This window comes from Candoia aspera, chromosome 7, assembly GCF_035149785.1.
Source record: "Candoia aspera isolate rCanAsp1 chromosome 7, rCanAsp1.hap2, whole genome shotgun sequence".
NCBI classification, from domain to species: domain Eukaryota; kingdom Metazoa; phylum Chordata; class Lepidosauria; order Squamata; family Boidae; genus Candoia; species Candoia aspera.
Genome location: NC_086159.1, coordinates 36,311,008 through 36,325,752, shown reverse-complemented (window position 1 = coordinate 36,325,752; position 14,745 = coordinate 36,311,008). Strand labels below are relative to the sequence as shown.

Here is a 14,745-nt window from a genome sequence, read left to right as displayed (position 1 = left end):
GAAGAAACCTCTCAAGTTTTTTTATCTACAGAAACCAGCACAATGCACAGTTTCTAAGATTTAATAATAGGTTTTGAGTTTTTAAATCTTTTTATGGAGGGATGAAATAGAATTGAAACAAAAAAACCCATCATGCTTGCTATAACAATAGTTGACTTCATGATATGTAATCAGAGTATCATTTATTCTTTAGTTGTTCATTTAATTGTGAGGATTCTTTATAGTTTTGCCAAGTTCTGTCAATTAACCCTAATACTTATAGAATTTAAGTTTTTAGTGAAATGTAACAGATTCAAGGCTGTGTAGTGACTGCTTCTCTGTCCCTCTGCAATTAAGTACACAGCTTGTTAGAATAACAATGCCCCACTTTTATACTAACAGCACCATCAACCTAACAACTTTGTCTACAGGATTAGAAGTACCTTCCCATGCTTTTCCTTTATGTGATATATGCCATCACCTGCCAGCAATAACCCTCAGGATTCTACATAGAAGAAACAGACTGAATTTTGCACAAAAAAATTAATGGACACATATTTGGCATCAGGACTCAAGCAAGGACCAAGTAATATTAAAGCATTTTAACTTCCCAGGACACCCCATTACAGATCTCATTCTCATCTTGAAAAAGTAAATTTCCCAGCACTACTGAGCTAGATATTGTTGAACTCACGTACTTCAAAAGGTTTCAGGTTATCTCTGAAGGTCTCAACAAATACAATACTGTAGATTTTTAAAAGAACATTATAACTGTTAATTGATGAGGTAATCTGTCTCACATAACCACTCTGACTTCCCTCTTCCTCCTTTCACACATCTTGTGAGTGAAAGGTGAAAAGTCCCCTGGGCAAGCAACAAGTCATGTCTGACCTTTTGGCGGGACACCGCTTTCATGACGTTTTCTTGGCAGACTATAGCGGGGTGGTTTGCCATTGCCTTCCCCAGTCATCACCTTATCTCACACACCTTATCCCAATTTAAATCCTACCTCAGTCTAGCCACCCCATGGCATTTGATGAAGTGATCTGTAGCTCATGAAAGCTTATATCTTTGAATACGGTTCATTAGCCAGAAAATGTACTACTAGACTTCTTCTGACTTTTTGCTAGTTAAAATAACAATTAGCTTCTTAACACCTTTTGTATATCAAAGTTGCTATGTTAAATTTCAAAGAATTTTATTGTAGTGTCTTCACACTTTGAATGATACCCATGCCTCAGTTTTTGTTATCATGCATCCTTATTAATTATAATGTATCTGGGGTCTCTGTGGAATGTGTGCAGGCTCTTATACATATCAACATTCCATATAAGATCTATGTAACCTTGGGAGTTTTGCTTTTGGCTCCATTTGATACAAGAGACCAATGACTCATCGTAACCTACAATCTTTAGAAACATGTTTGACATTCCATACTACAAGATGCCATGGATCTTATGTTCCTCACAACCACAACAAATCTACTGTACTAGAAATCCAACTTGCTGCAAATTAATAATAGTGCATCATATATTGCTTAATCTTTAAACTGCGCTCGCAAGGAAAGGATGTTATGTTTATGTTTACATACACATACACACATACTATAAAAAATAAAATACAAAACCATTTCCAGTAGAAATAGTTCAGCACAATAGATTTATTCTTGACAATTAAAAGTAAGCTAAGATACATAAGCTTTATAGATGTTTCTTACCAGAGTGCCTCCAGTGGACAAGATCACAGCAAACAGACACAAAAATTTCCTACCACAGCCATTCATACACTAACAATTTTTTCTGATGGAATGATTAAAATATGACCATTAATCATTATATTCTTAAACATTGTCCAGGTTGGAGGTAACCTTAGAGGATGCAACTTGCACCACAACAATTAGTTTAAAATAGAAACAAGTACAGCTCAGAAATGAAGGTGTTTCCACTGTTGCTATCAAATAAATTTGTAATGTTACAAGATTGTTTGATTCCTTAACTTACCTAAGCTTTCCCAGAATTTTGAGGGAGGATGACCATTGCAGAGAATTCTGAGAGTTGAAATCCATAAATCTGAAGGCCATGCAGGCTGGTAAAGGGGTTGCATCTTGTGATGGAAGGAGCTGAAATAAGTCTTCTGGAATCTTTAAGGGACAAATATTTTGTACGTTTATATATATATATTTTACCAATGGAAATAAATATCCCTTAGAAGATCCACACTGAATCTTCCATGATATTTATATCCCCATGTCCAACCCTACCCCAGAGAAGGAATCACCTGTGCAAGTGTCTGTTCTTTCTTGCAGTAATAGCCAAATGGCCCTGGAGACCTAACTCCCAGTGATAGCACTGAGTTTCACTGTCACTCCCACAGGAGACTTGCTGGGACAATTGGAGTTGAGCAGAATGCCAACCTTGCCCGCTCATCCAAAGGCTCCTGCTCAGTGTACCCCAGATTGTCCTCTTGGGTAATGTTCTACTGGTTATACGGAGCTTATTTCTAAGGACTAATCCAGACAGACACTTTGCTGTGCTTCTTTTTTCTCAGAGCCAGGAGGAAATTATATCGTAATTGTGCTGCCCCTGCAGCACGTCATTTATGTGCATGCAGAACAGAGCGGTGTGTTGAGTTAGGATGAGAGGAAAAACACCACTTTCACACTGGAATATCTAAGCCTATTCAGGCTGCATTCAGCAGTGGGTTGGCATTGATATAAGAGGTGACGTTGGGGGGACATGCCTTCTACAACCAGTGAAAGAAGTCTTTCTACCATGGTGACGAGGATGCATGGAAAAACCTGAAGCAAACACGCTCATGACTACAGAGTTAATAATTAGTCATTCACTGCCGAAAGGGACAGGGTTTATAAATGGGTGCACGACAGTGAACATTAGAGTGATTACATCTCCTGGTCCTGCTCCACAGGCTCTTCAATTGCAGGAAAGCCAGAAGGAATCTTCTTAATGAAAATACTCCAAATCTTCCAGTGAGAAAGTTATGCACCATTATAGCCGACAACTGCAGTTAGTTTCAGCCTAAAATAGAACAGAATTTCTACTTTCACTGAAAAGATGCACTGCCAGTTTTTACAATCTGGATGCCAAGGATTGGAGGACCCCACTGTACCATGTAAGAAATCATAGCCAATGGCACTGATTAAAAGCATTCTCATTGTGGCTGCATTCACTACTCTAAACCCAATGTGGTTGGTGTATGCTAATAGTATTAGTTCACTGTGTGAACCCAGGCAACTGATTTTGGTTATAAAGGATACCGCCTAAAGCAGTGTTTCTCAACCTTGGCCACTTCAAGATGTGTGGACTTCAATTCCCAGAATTCCTCAGCCAGCATATCTTGAAGATCCCATAGTTGGATACACTGGCCAAAAGCGCTGCACGGACACAAGCAGCCACTCGCTCTCTACTCTCTCCAGCTCCAGCCAAACTCAATCGCTCTAGCCCCGCCTTTCCCCCTTGTCTCTGGAAACTCCCCTATCGGAATGTGCCTTTTCTTCCCGCCTTCGCTTGGGACCATAGAGATAGGAAAACATGTAAATCTATGAGCAGGACGAGGGAAAGTTATTCCGTTCAGGTGAAAGGTCAACAGGAAGGCCTCTTTCCTCGAGTAAAGAGACGGCGCGTGACGCCACTTCCCGCCTTTTTCTTTTGCGACTTCACTGTACGCAGGAGAGCACTTTTTGCATTGAACGGAGAAGTACACTTTACCGAGTGTGTGCACGGAACCGACTACTGCAGTGAACGGAGTAGAGCACTGAACGGAGAACGGAGTAGAGCACTGAACGGAGTAGTGCAGTGAACGGAGTAGTGCACTTGGACGCAGGAGTGCATTTTTTGCATTGAACGCAGGAGTGCACTTGGACGCAGGAGTACACTTTTTGCAGTCGCAGCGCCCCTCTCTCCTGGTCGGGTTACTATGGTGAGTAGGAGAGGAGGGAAGTGGAGCGCGTTCGGAAGATCCTGGGTTCGGGGTGTTGCATTTGCGAACACGGCTTAGAAAGAGTCTCTTGGCTGCAGTATTGGCGGGGTGCTACGGGTTGGTGTACCCAGCCTTCGCATTTACTACGAAGCTTTTATCCCAACAAATGTGTTGGGGTAGAGTTCTTACCACTCGTAGCTGGATGGACCCACCATGCTGGGAAAGGCTGTTGAACACAGTACCTAGCTAGAATGACCAGAGGACTGCCTCTGGTCTTTGCAGATTCCTAGTTTTCTGTGTGGGTCTGCGCGGTGGCGTTGCCGGTTAAACCGCTGAGCTTGCCGATCGGAAGGTCGGCGGTTCGAATCCGCGTGACGGGGTGAGCTCCCGTTGCTAGTCCCAGCTCCTGCCAACCTAGCAGTTCGAAAACATGCAAATGTGAGTAGATTAATAGGTACCGCTTCGGCGGGCAGGTAACGGCGTTCCGTTTAGTCATGCCGGCCACATGACCACGGAAGGACAAACGCCGGCTCTTCGGCTTTGAAACGGAGATGAGCACCGCCCCCTGGAGTCGGAGTCGGACACGAGTGGACTTAATGTCAAGGGAAACCTTTACCTTACCTGTGCCTGTGCATAGGGTGGGGGGAATAATGGGCCCCACTCTTCATGGAAATTGCTTGCAACTTTTATTGCTTACACCATGCTGGAACACCCATCTCGTGAAAAGTACGAACGTAACAATTAAAACTACATATCAATCTCAAAACAACCAGGCATAAATACAATAAAAAACATAAAACCCAAGATTTCAGGAGAACAACAGTCACTTGACCACATACAACCACCTTGCAGGCTTCCCATGGGATCCCCAAGATTGATGGAAAACCTTGTTTTAAGGACCTTCCAGAAGGCTAAGATGGAGCTAATCTCACTTGGGAGGAATGATGTTCCAGAGGGAGAAAAGGCATGTCACCTGGGTCCCATCAGATGGAGCTCCTTTGGAGATGGAACCTGCAGCATGCCCCTCCTGGGGGATATAAATAAAATTCCTGGGTTAGGATGCCTTCAGATAAATATATGGCTTGATTATAGTTAGAATACCATATATGGTTCTTGTCACAGTGTTTGGGCCTTGTTTAGCTAAAGCTTAAAAAGCCAGTAAGATAAGGCCTGCTAAAGGTGTATCAAATTATTCATGGTCTGGATGGTACTATGGTACTAGAACTCAAGTGTGAAGCGTTTAGTGAAAGACTTAAGGTAGAGGAAACAGTACATCTTTGGAAAGAAGCATTGGAATTCACTACAGTAATACAACAGCTAATTATGCCCACCAGTTTGGACAACTTTAAAAGAGGATTAGACAGATTTTTAGAGCCCAACTTGGCTGCTTTCAGATTGGTTGCACTGTAATTCCCATAATCCTTAGCACGTCTCTGGGAAATAATGTCCCAAATACTGAGACCAGTAGGTTAGGTTATGGCTGTCATAAAAATAAAATTCCTAAAAGTCAAGTCAAGATGCCTATGTGGCATTTATAGAATTAAAGCCATGAAAGTTGGCTGCGTGACTTTGGGCCAGTCACTCTCTCAGCCCAACTCACCTCACAGGGTTGTTGTGGGGAAAATAGGAGGCGGAAGGAGCATTAGGTATGTTCCCTGCCTTAAGGTAGGATAAACATCTAAAAAAAAATGGTAGCTCTCAGCAACAGTTGTTGAAATGCTATCTTAAACTTGTAATCAATAAATCTTAGAAATAAAACTGTCATCTAGACAAGAGTCTAACTAGGGGGGGGGGCGTTTCTTCTTTTATTTCATTGTCCATGCAGAGTTTGCCTCTCAATCCAAAGCCATTCCTAAATGGGCTGACTGGGAAGCCAGTAATGGTGAAATTGAAGTGGGGAATGGAATACAAGGGCTACCTTGTATCAGTTGATGGCTACATGAATATGCAGGTAAGTCAGGCTGGAACAATATACCCATGTTATCCAGCTGGCAAAAATATAGGGAGAAGATGCTGTACCTGAGTACAGTAAAGGATTAGATTTGAGCAAATAAATTGAGGCTTAATCTATGCAAATATAGCATTGAACTGTATGAACACTGCAAAAACAAACAAAATATGAAGCCCAATTGCTAAGGTTAGCAGTCAGGTTTATCTCTACATTTTATTGCCAATTTAACTTAGGATTCGTGCTTTGTTGTTTGTACTTTTGCAATGTTCATACTGTATAGTGTTATTGCTAACAAAGTAAACTAAAATATATGAAATATAGCATCCACAAACTTACCTTTATAAACTCATGGATGTCCATAAGAATTACGAACCAAATCCTGGACTTGGAGGAGGGGAGGTCTCCTTTGTGGATAGCATTGAAATACAAATTAGATTCTTAGTTTATCAAAACCCCAAACAAATAAACCAGTTTTTCCCAAGCTGACTGGTAGAGGAAGAACAGAATTATCTGTTCCATGTCTACCAGCCTGTTGTATTTACATGATAGACAAAGAAGTGGACTCTTCTTCTATGGCCAGAATGGAAAATAAACAGTCTACTCTCTCTTCCTGGTGCAGGACTGCTTGCTAGCCTACATAGAATTTGCATGTACACATATGTATTATTAGGAGGTACAGCTAGAGTTTTCTTAAATTCACTTTTTCACAATTTATTTATATATTAAATTTAAGACAGTGATTTTTGAGTATGAAGACCTTTGTAACAAAAAAAAAGTTTGCAGACCCCTATATGATAGTAATTGTATATCTACTGACTGAAATAAAAGATAAAAGTAAAAAAGCTGTGAATTCAGTCATGAATGATGCTTTTAAATGAATTTGTTTTTTTATTAACCATGTACCATCTGAAAAATAGTATTACTTAACTTCAAGTAATTATTTGGTCTACAGAAGGTTACCGTTATTTCCTGCCCAGGAAAGGAAATCTTTTAGCAACCTACAGAAATAGTCCCAAAGGGCTGTGACATTGTCCTCCCCTTCCATAGACTCCTCCCCTCCTCTACACATATATACACACTTGTTCAGAAAAGATTAAATAAATAAAGTCAGAAACAAATTAGAAATATTTTTAATGACCGAATGCACTCCCCACCTGTGTACTTACTTTCTTTTTTGGCTCGAGTCCTTTGTGCTGGCTTAGGGAGGCCAGTGCACCCCGTTTCCCTGCCAGGTGTGGGCAGGCGCACTTGCACTTGTTCTGCACTAACTCCCCAGGCGAGTGTGTGTGCAGTGGTGGATACTAAGCAGACAAAAGGGGCTTTGCCTGTGGGGATGCTGTTGGTTGGCTAAGTGGGACTGCAGGCTACCTTCTCCATTTCTGCAGGGACCCTCAGCCTTATGGCCCTTCGAGTGAGGAAGGGGGACAGAGAAAAAAGTCTGTTGGCATGACCCTCGTAATTAAGGCTGAGGGGTGTCAAAATTTATGTGAGAAGGGAAACAAAAGAAAGTGATAGGATGCACCAGGAGCCTTGTGGGTTAGCTGGGTAGGTCTGGCGGCACCTACACAACAGCATTGCTGTTATGGTACGAGAGCATTTATGGGCTGCTTAGGTGGATCACAACCAGGCATGATGTCAGGAGTGTGGCAGCAGCAGGAACAGATGGCATATATTGTATACAGGGAGGGAAATGTCAGTGCTGGCCAGGAGTAGCCTTCCCAAATTGGCTGGTGCTCTTCCTTCTAATCTACCTCCTAAGCCTATTTTTTCTCTCCCTGCCACCTCATGCCAGGCGATGAAGTATCTCTTGATCACTATATATGTCAGCTGAAGAGCTGTGTAATGCTTTCTTTAAAAAAAAAGTTTTCTATATTTTGTGCACATGATAGATGCCTTATAAGATCCCAGAAGTCTGCAGTTCATGGTTTGGGAACCACCGAATACTAAATGTTTGAAATTCTATTAAATTTTAAGAATGGGTTGTAGAAAGTATTTTCTGAAAGGAATACATGTCACTCTCCCATGCAATAATATTCATTTATTTTCATAAAGCTTGCCAATACAGAAGAATATATTGATGGTGCACTGTCTGGACATCTTGGTGAAGTTCTGATAAGGTAACTTCAGCATGTAAATTAGTGGGTTAAAATGAAGTGTGGTAATAGTGGTTGAAATGCTGGATGAGGAGCAGAGGGAGAAAAGGTAAAATCCACCCTCAGCTGTGGAAGCTTATTGGAAAATGTTGGGCCAATTGCTACATTTTAGTCCCAATCTACCTTGCCAGATTATTGTGGGAATAAAATGAGAGGAAGCCTCCATGTGAATTGTCTTAAACTCTTGGAGAAAATTTGAGTTATAAATCTAACAAATAAATAACATTTATCAACTACTGTATAGTACTTGGTATCTGAAAATGTACACTAATCAAATACCTTAGGGATATAATAAAGTCTTAATTTTAAATTAAATGTTTAATGTTAAATTAAGACTTTATTATATCCCTAAGGTAAATTTAAATTTTAAATATTAAGTCTCTAGATGAGTGTTTTTCAATCTTGGCGACTTCAAGCTGTGTGTACTTCAGCATGGCTGGTTGGGGAATTCTAGGAGTTGAAGTCCACACAGCTTGAAGTTGCCAAGGTTGAGAAACAGTGCTCTGGATGAAATTTAATTACATGGTTCTTTTAGAACAATCAGAAGGTACTGTTTCTTCCTCTCTCCAGTATTCCCTTTCCACCTTCATAATATGCCCAAATGTACGAAAGATAAACAAAGGTGATATGTCTGATAGTTCCTAAAACCAGGATTATTTAGTCTTCAAAAGTTTTAAAGCAAACAGGATATGCTCTACTGGGGTCCCCAAGATTTTAATGACAAGTGAAAATGGAACGCACAGGTCTAGGGAAGCAGAATACTAGAAAGACCTGTTGCATGAGCCAAAGTTTGCTTGTTTCTCACCTGATTTCATTCTTTATAAATAAAGCTCTGCTTCTTTATTGCTTTTTTATACTAATTTGAAATTTGTGCACTAATGTATCTGACAGCAATAGAAAAATGTACAAAAGCAATGATGCAAATGCAATGAACAGGCAGTTTTAATATTAATTAAACATAGTGCCAAATACAGAATTCAAAATTATATTTGAATGCAAACCACCTATAGAAAACAGTCTTTTAAATTCATGTGAATTATATAAAAAATGACATATCTTTTTTGCCAGGTGCAACAATGTCCTGTATATAAGGGGTGTAGAGGAAGAAGAAGAAGATGGAGAAATGAGAGAATAATGCTGGAAAATCTTGTGGTTTTTTTTATTGTGTTAAATATATATTCAGTTATAGCTTTCTAAAAAATTTCATGTAACTTTAAACTTGGGAGCAGAAAACTACATATTGTTGAAAGAAACAATCAATATGAAAAATAAACAACAGGGGTGATAGTTCCTAAAACCAGGATTATTTAGTCTTAGTTCAAAAGTTTTAAAGCAAACAGGATCATATTTATTCTGTCACCATTTACTTTGTGTGACTGTTGCACTAAGCTAGGAATGAGCTCTATAACTAGTCCAAAAATACATTTTACAAAAAAATTCAAGTAAAGTAGTAATCATCTTCACTTTTTGTAGTTGCATCTATAACTTCTTGTGCTTCTTGCTTAGTCTTTGGAGGCTGTGACCGGTAAACTAGTTTTCTTCCCATCTGAAAGAAAGCCAGAAAATATAAAATCTTCATATGCACGGACTTTTAAAATCAGCCTTAGTTTTCCTGTTAAAGTTTAATATCTAATCTTTCAGTTATACTTTCTGCAATCATAGAAATGCTTGAAATGGATTCCTTTAGGTAGATTTACTTAGAACAAAACATGGGGAGAGGGGGTTGTTAATTGTAGCAAAACAAGAAGATGGCCATGTATACATTGAGCTTCTGTGAGGCAAAACACATTTCAGTGCTTAAGATTGCTCAGCTCTGCAAAAAAGTGCCCAGCACTTTTGGACAGGAAACCCAGTAATGTCACATCACTGGACACCTTCCCCCACTGTATTTGAATTCAATAGACCTGAGTCTTACGTACATTTAGAAAATACTTCGCAGGGAAGAGTTTTGGCAGTGTTTGTACTTTGTTTTGTTTCTGCGACATGATTGAAAACATTAGTTGAAGATAAGGTGATGTAACCAGACACAGTGATGAGTAGCATAGACCACTTAAATCAGTAGGACAAAGTAGTTATGACTAACTTGGCCCCAGTAACATGGATATGTATCTTAAAGCTAGATCATATTAATATCCTGCTTTGATTGCAATTATGTTGTGGCTGGTATTGGTCCAGAAACTAGGTGCACATTTTTGTAGTAGACTATGATTAAGAAACTAATAAAAAGTTATTTAGACACACACTGTCTACAGTATTATTTATTTTATAATATCCTAATCTTTCAGAATGGAAATCAGAATTAAAACCAATAATATTAAAACAATTACAACTTTATTTAAAAGAGAATCTAATGGCCTTTTAAAAAGTGGAGAAATAAATCCCTTGCTCAGCTCAGAATGCCATCCAAATATTCGCAGCAGCAGCAGTGGTGGTTTCCTTTGTGTGGGTGGACATGGAAATGCAGAAAAGAAGTGTTTTCCCAGGTGGCCTGACCCCAACAACCTTTAGAGGGTTTTAAAAATAATGATTAGCCCTTGTACTAGTTTTCCTGGAACAGAGGTACTGTGGTCAGTGCAATGTTTTTAACAGGAATAATGTGATTTTTGAGTTATTCCAGAGACTAATCTGGCTGCTGAGTTATATGGCAGTTTTAAGTTTCTGAACTAGACACAAAGGTGTGGAAGTTAGCTTGTGCAAATACAAGGTCACTTTCTTTCAGGAAGAGACATAGTGTCCCCACATATACTCATTATTTAGTGCAGATAAATGTATTGCTGCATCAGTTGGTATTTTACCTGATATACTTGTATTGGGACCGGGTTATTTGAGGGACCACCTCTCCCCGATTAGATCTTCCTGTCCTACCAGATCCAGCAGAGAGGGCATACTGTGGGTCTTGTCAGCTAGGGAGCTTAATTTGGTGGGTCCTAAACGGCAGGACTTTTCTGCTGTGGCCCCCACTTTATGGAACATCCCCCCGAAGTGAGGCTGGCTTCATCTCTCTCAACTTTCTGGAAGTCCCTCAAGACCTGGTTGTGTCATCAGGCTTAAGGACCCCAGGGGACTGGTGAAGTATTGAGAGGTCCCAGTGAAATTAACACCTGCTCTTTGCCTAATCTTTATTCTTAGTTTTGTGCTTTTTATAATGCTAAAGTTTTTGATGTTAATAACAATATTAATTTATATATATTGTTTTTAACTTTGTTGTATGCTACCCAGAGTTACTTGATTGTGAGATGAGTGGCATATAAATATGACAAATAAATGGAATCATTCTGTCATGTATGTGTGTATGAGGGGAATTGTCTTAAATTTGGGGTTGTCTTCCTTTCGGAAAGATGTATTCACACTCATTCTGAATTCATAAACTAATTTTCTTTTGGTTTGGATTAAGCAGCTGTGCAGCATCTTTAATTTCTTGTACCACATTGGATAATTTTCTTTTAAATTTAGGTGAATTTTGTTGTGTTCACATAACGCATATAACATTAACAAAACCCAATTTTCTGAGTTTGGACAACATTGCTAATGAACTGAATGTGGGAGAACAAGCTGAATTCAGTTTCGTTGAATTCAATTATTTGCCTGAATGTATGGAGAATTCAAAGTGAAGCAAGAAGTGGTGTAAGTACACAGCCCTGCCCTAATCTCTGTCCAATGTCCATGTGTTCAGATGGAAGTTCTGAAAGTGAGTTGAACCTGCTTGAACATGGAACATGGATACAACTGTCAGCACAATCCATGACCTTGCTTTATCAGGCCCTTGATCACACACGGACCAGAATTGAAAGTGAGTGTATCCCCAACGCTCCCGCCTTAATGTGTGAAGGTTGGAGATAAGTGCGATGAGGCTGCACTTAGGGCCCAATTATTTGTCCTCTTTGGATCCCATGCATACAAATAACTACAAAACATCTGACGTCACTGATGGTTCTGGTAGCTGAATTTCAGGATTTGTTAGAGGCACCTTTTCAAGATGAGGCTCCCTGTCCCTTAACAGATATTTGCAGTCTGAAGTGTGTGGATTGGTGCTACCCAGCCATGCAGCATATGTGGCAAGGAGAGTATCAACTTTTGCTAAACCTAGTGCTTGGAGGAGGCATCTGATGCTCGTGACATCCACAACATAACTTGGTAACCTCCAAGGCTGTATTTTCTTTAATGATGTTGGGCCAACTGGCCATGTTGACTGGAGATGGTAAAAAGGTAAAGGTAAAAATTCCCATTTAGTCGTGTCAAATAACACACTAGGGGGCGGTGCTCATTTCCGTTTCCATGGCCGAAGAGCTAGCATTGTCTAAGGACACTTCCGCGTCATGTGGCCAGCATGAATGTCACGGAACACTGTTATCTAGAGATGTTACACTGTTACCTGACTGGAGATGAGGGGATTATAATCCAACAGATATGGAGGTGTCAGGGGTGGGAAGGCTGGTCTTTACTGAGAATATATACTATGGCTGAACCAAACAGTCATCCTCAGATTAGTGGGTGGTAGTCGGTAAGCCAAGTACCCTCATTGTGGGCTCCATTTGCCCTTTCATTTCTTCTTTGGCTGGCTGGCTGGGGAATTCTGGGGGTTGATGTCCACACATCTTCAAGTTGCTAAGCTTAAGAAACCCTGCCCTATTTAATACTGAGTTACAGCAGAGTATTCAAGAGGTGCTTCACAATGTACAGTAATGTATGCAAACTTAAAACTGACAATATTTTCCAGGTTTGTGCAGCTGCTTCAGAAGTTGCTGTTACCTATCTACATGTACGTATACATGCACAGCCACTTTGCTAAAGTTACATGCACATGAAGACAGCTGGGAGCAGCTTCTGAAACAGTCAAGCAAGCCTTGCAAATAAATATCTTCATGATCCCAAAACTGGTGCTTTCTGTGCTCCCATGCATTGTGATGCATCTTTTTTGAATAACAAGTATAACTTTATTCACAAGCCAACAATATGCATAATTAGGTATAACTTAAGATGCTCGTAAAAACTTTTAACTACAAGTAGTTTAGGCTTTGACTATGTAGCTAGGCAACCTTCCATTCTTATACCATTGGCAAGGTTTGTCTAAGGCACAATCTAAGAACACATAATCTTTAAAGCACTGCTACCAACCCTTTTCTTTGGTTCTGCAATTGCTCTCTCAAGCGCAAGCTTCAGCCGTTCTTCCTGAATTCTTCTGAGTTCTTTCAATTTGTCTTCACGCACCCTTCAAGAATGGAAAAAGGAAAGATTTTGAAAATGAAAAGACTTCTAGTTTATTGTCTGAAGGAAGCTTCCTTTGTTTTTAATGCTCCCTGGTGGTGTGGCATTTTATTATATTTAAATCTGAAGAACTCAGGAAAGAATCTATAAAATGTTACACCAGAGAAAGAGAGGGAGAACTCTTAAACCAAAGGTGATAGTGGCTGGCTTATTGGAATCCTGCCAGAGACACATCCTGACTGGGTGAGGGATTGCACTTCATCCTCTTCCTTCTTGCTCCAGTCAGAAGGAAATCTGGGTCCTTTTTCTTCATGCATTCTGGGTACAGCTTTTGGCATTGGTGCCAAAAGGTGGTCTAATGAAAAGGACTTAGCACCTCATCCTTACATAATTACATCAGTTATACATCTGTTTTGCGCTAAGAAAGTGCTACATTTGTTCATTTTAGAAGACAAAACAAAGCTGAACATCCTTACAGGACAAGAATAATATTTTACAAGAGAAATCCACACCAATATTGTCCCACTAGATGGGAAATCTTATGCATTATATTGGTGAGAAAGAACAGGAAGTTCTTTCTCACCAATATAATGCCTGCCCTCCCCTGCCCTCTTCTACTAGTTCACGTAATTTTCCCTTGCTTGAGTTCCAGTGCTACTGGCTGAACATCCTGCAGCTTTTAATCATAGACTATTTTCCCTAATAGTCTATTATTTTGCTATTATTTCTGAATCCTCTAAATCAGTGTTGCTGGCTGGGGAATTCTGGGAGTTGAAGTCTACAGATCTTAAAGTTGCCAAGGTTGAGAAACACTCTCTAAAAGCTTTCTGACCTTTATTGGAGGCTCCATGTTTATACTATCACTCCTTATAATTCAGCAAATACCATCTTCCGTTATGTCACCAACCATATGTTGAGATTCTTGGGAATAATCTTTCCATCTGTCCCTATTCTCCGTCACTTGTAGAGTCTCAGCATTAGTGGCTGTCATCCCCTGTAGTCTGACTGATCTCTTCAGACATGTTCAACATTCTCTAACTGTTCACCCTGACTCTGCTTATACCATTTTTGTTTTACCCTAAAAGGGCCTTAGGCATCCACAAAGCATTCAGCAAACAAAAACTTTTCATTCTTTCTGAAGCTCTCTGCCTTTAGGCCAAAAGCTGGAGACATGGGCAATCTTGATATTGGTTGGAAATGGTGTTGGAATTCAGAGTTAAATTCTGTTCAGTGATGAGATATTTTGGCAGACTCTTGTATTAAACTTACCTTTGTCGTCTTTCTTTTGCCCTGAGCTTTTCAGTGACTTCAATGATCTCAAGATATTCTTTTGGAAGTATTTCAAACATCTCACAGAGTTCTGAAACTCGTAATTCTATGTTTTTTAGCATTTGGAATGAGGTCATGCTGGATATTTCATCAGTTCCACAGCAAACTTTGTATACTTCTGCTACTTTTTTAGTAAGTGAATCCAGTGTTTTATTCTTATGATATAAAGAAGAACATTAATATCATTAGCTA

General features: G+C 39.8%; 2 protein-coding genes across 2 annotated transcripts in view; one reads left to right on the top strand and one right to left on the bottom strand.

Moving 5' to 3' along the window:
* Window positions 1-5,734: 5,734 nt before the first annotated feature.
* Window positions 5,735-9,482, top strand: SNRPF (small nuclear ribonucleoprotein polypeptide F). The gene is made up of 3 exons (XM_063309330.1): window positions 5,735-5,866; window positions 7,919-7,983; window positions 9,088-9,482. The coding sequence occupies exons 1-3, from the start codon at window positions 5,735-5,737 to the stop codon at window positions 9,152-9,154; spliced, it is 264 nt and encodes an 87-aa protein (XP_063165400.1). The 3' UTR covers window positions 9,155-9,482.
* CCDC38 (coiled-coil domain containing 38) overlaps window positions 8,944-14,745 on the bottom strand; it is a 31,966-nt gene continuing 26,164 nt past the window's right edge. Inside the window, exons 14-16 of the mRNA XM_063309329.1 lie at window positions 14,494-14,708; window positions 13,135-13,228; window positions 8,944-9,565 (exon numbers count right to left, since the gene is read on the bottom strand). Coding sequence (XP_063165399.1) covers window positions 9,458-9,565; window positions 13,135-13,228; window positions 14,494-14,708 — 417 coding nt within the window. The 3' untranslated portion in view covers window positions 8,944-9,457. The remainder of the gene's footprint in view (window positions 9,566-13,134; window positions 13,229-14,493; window positions 14,709-14,745) is intronic.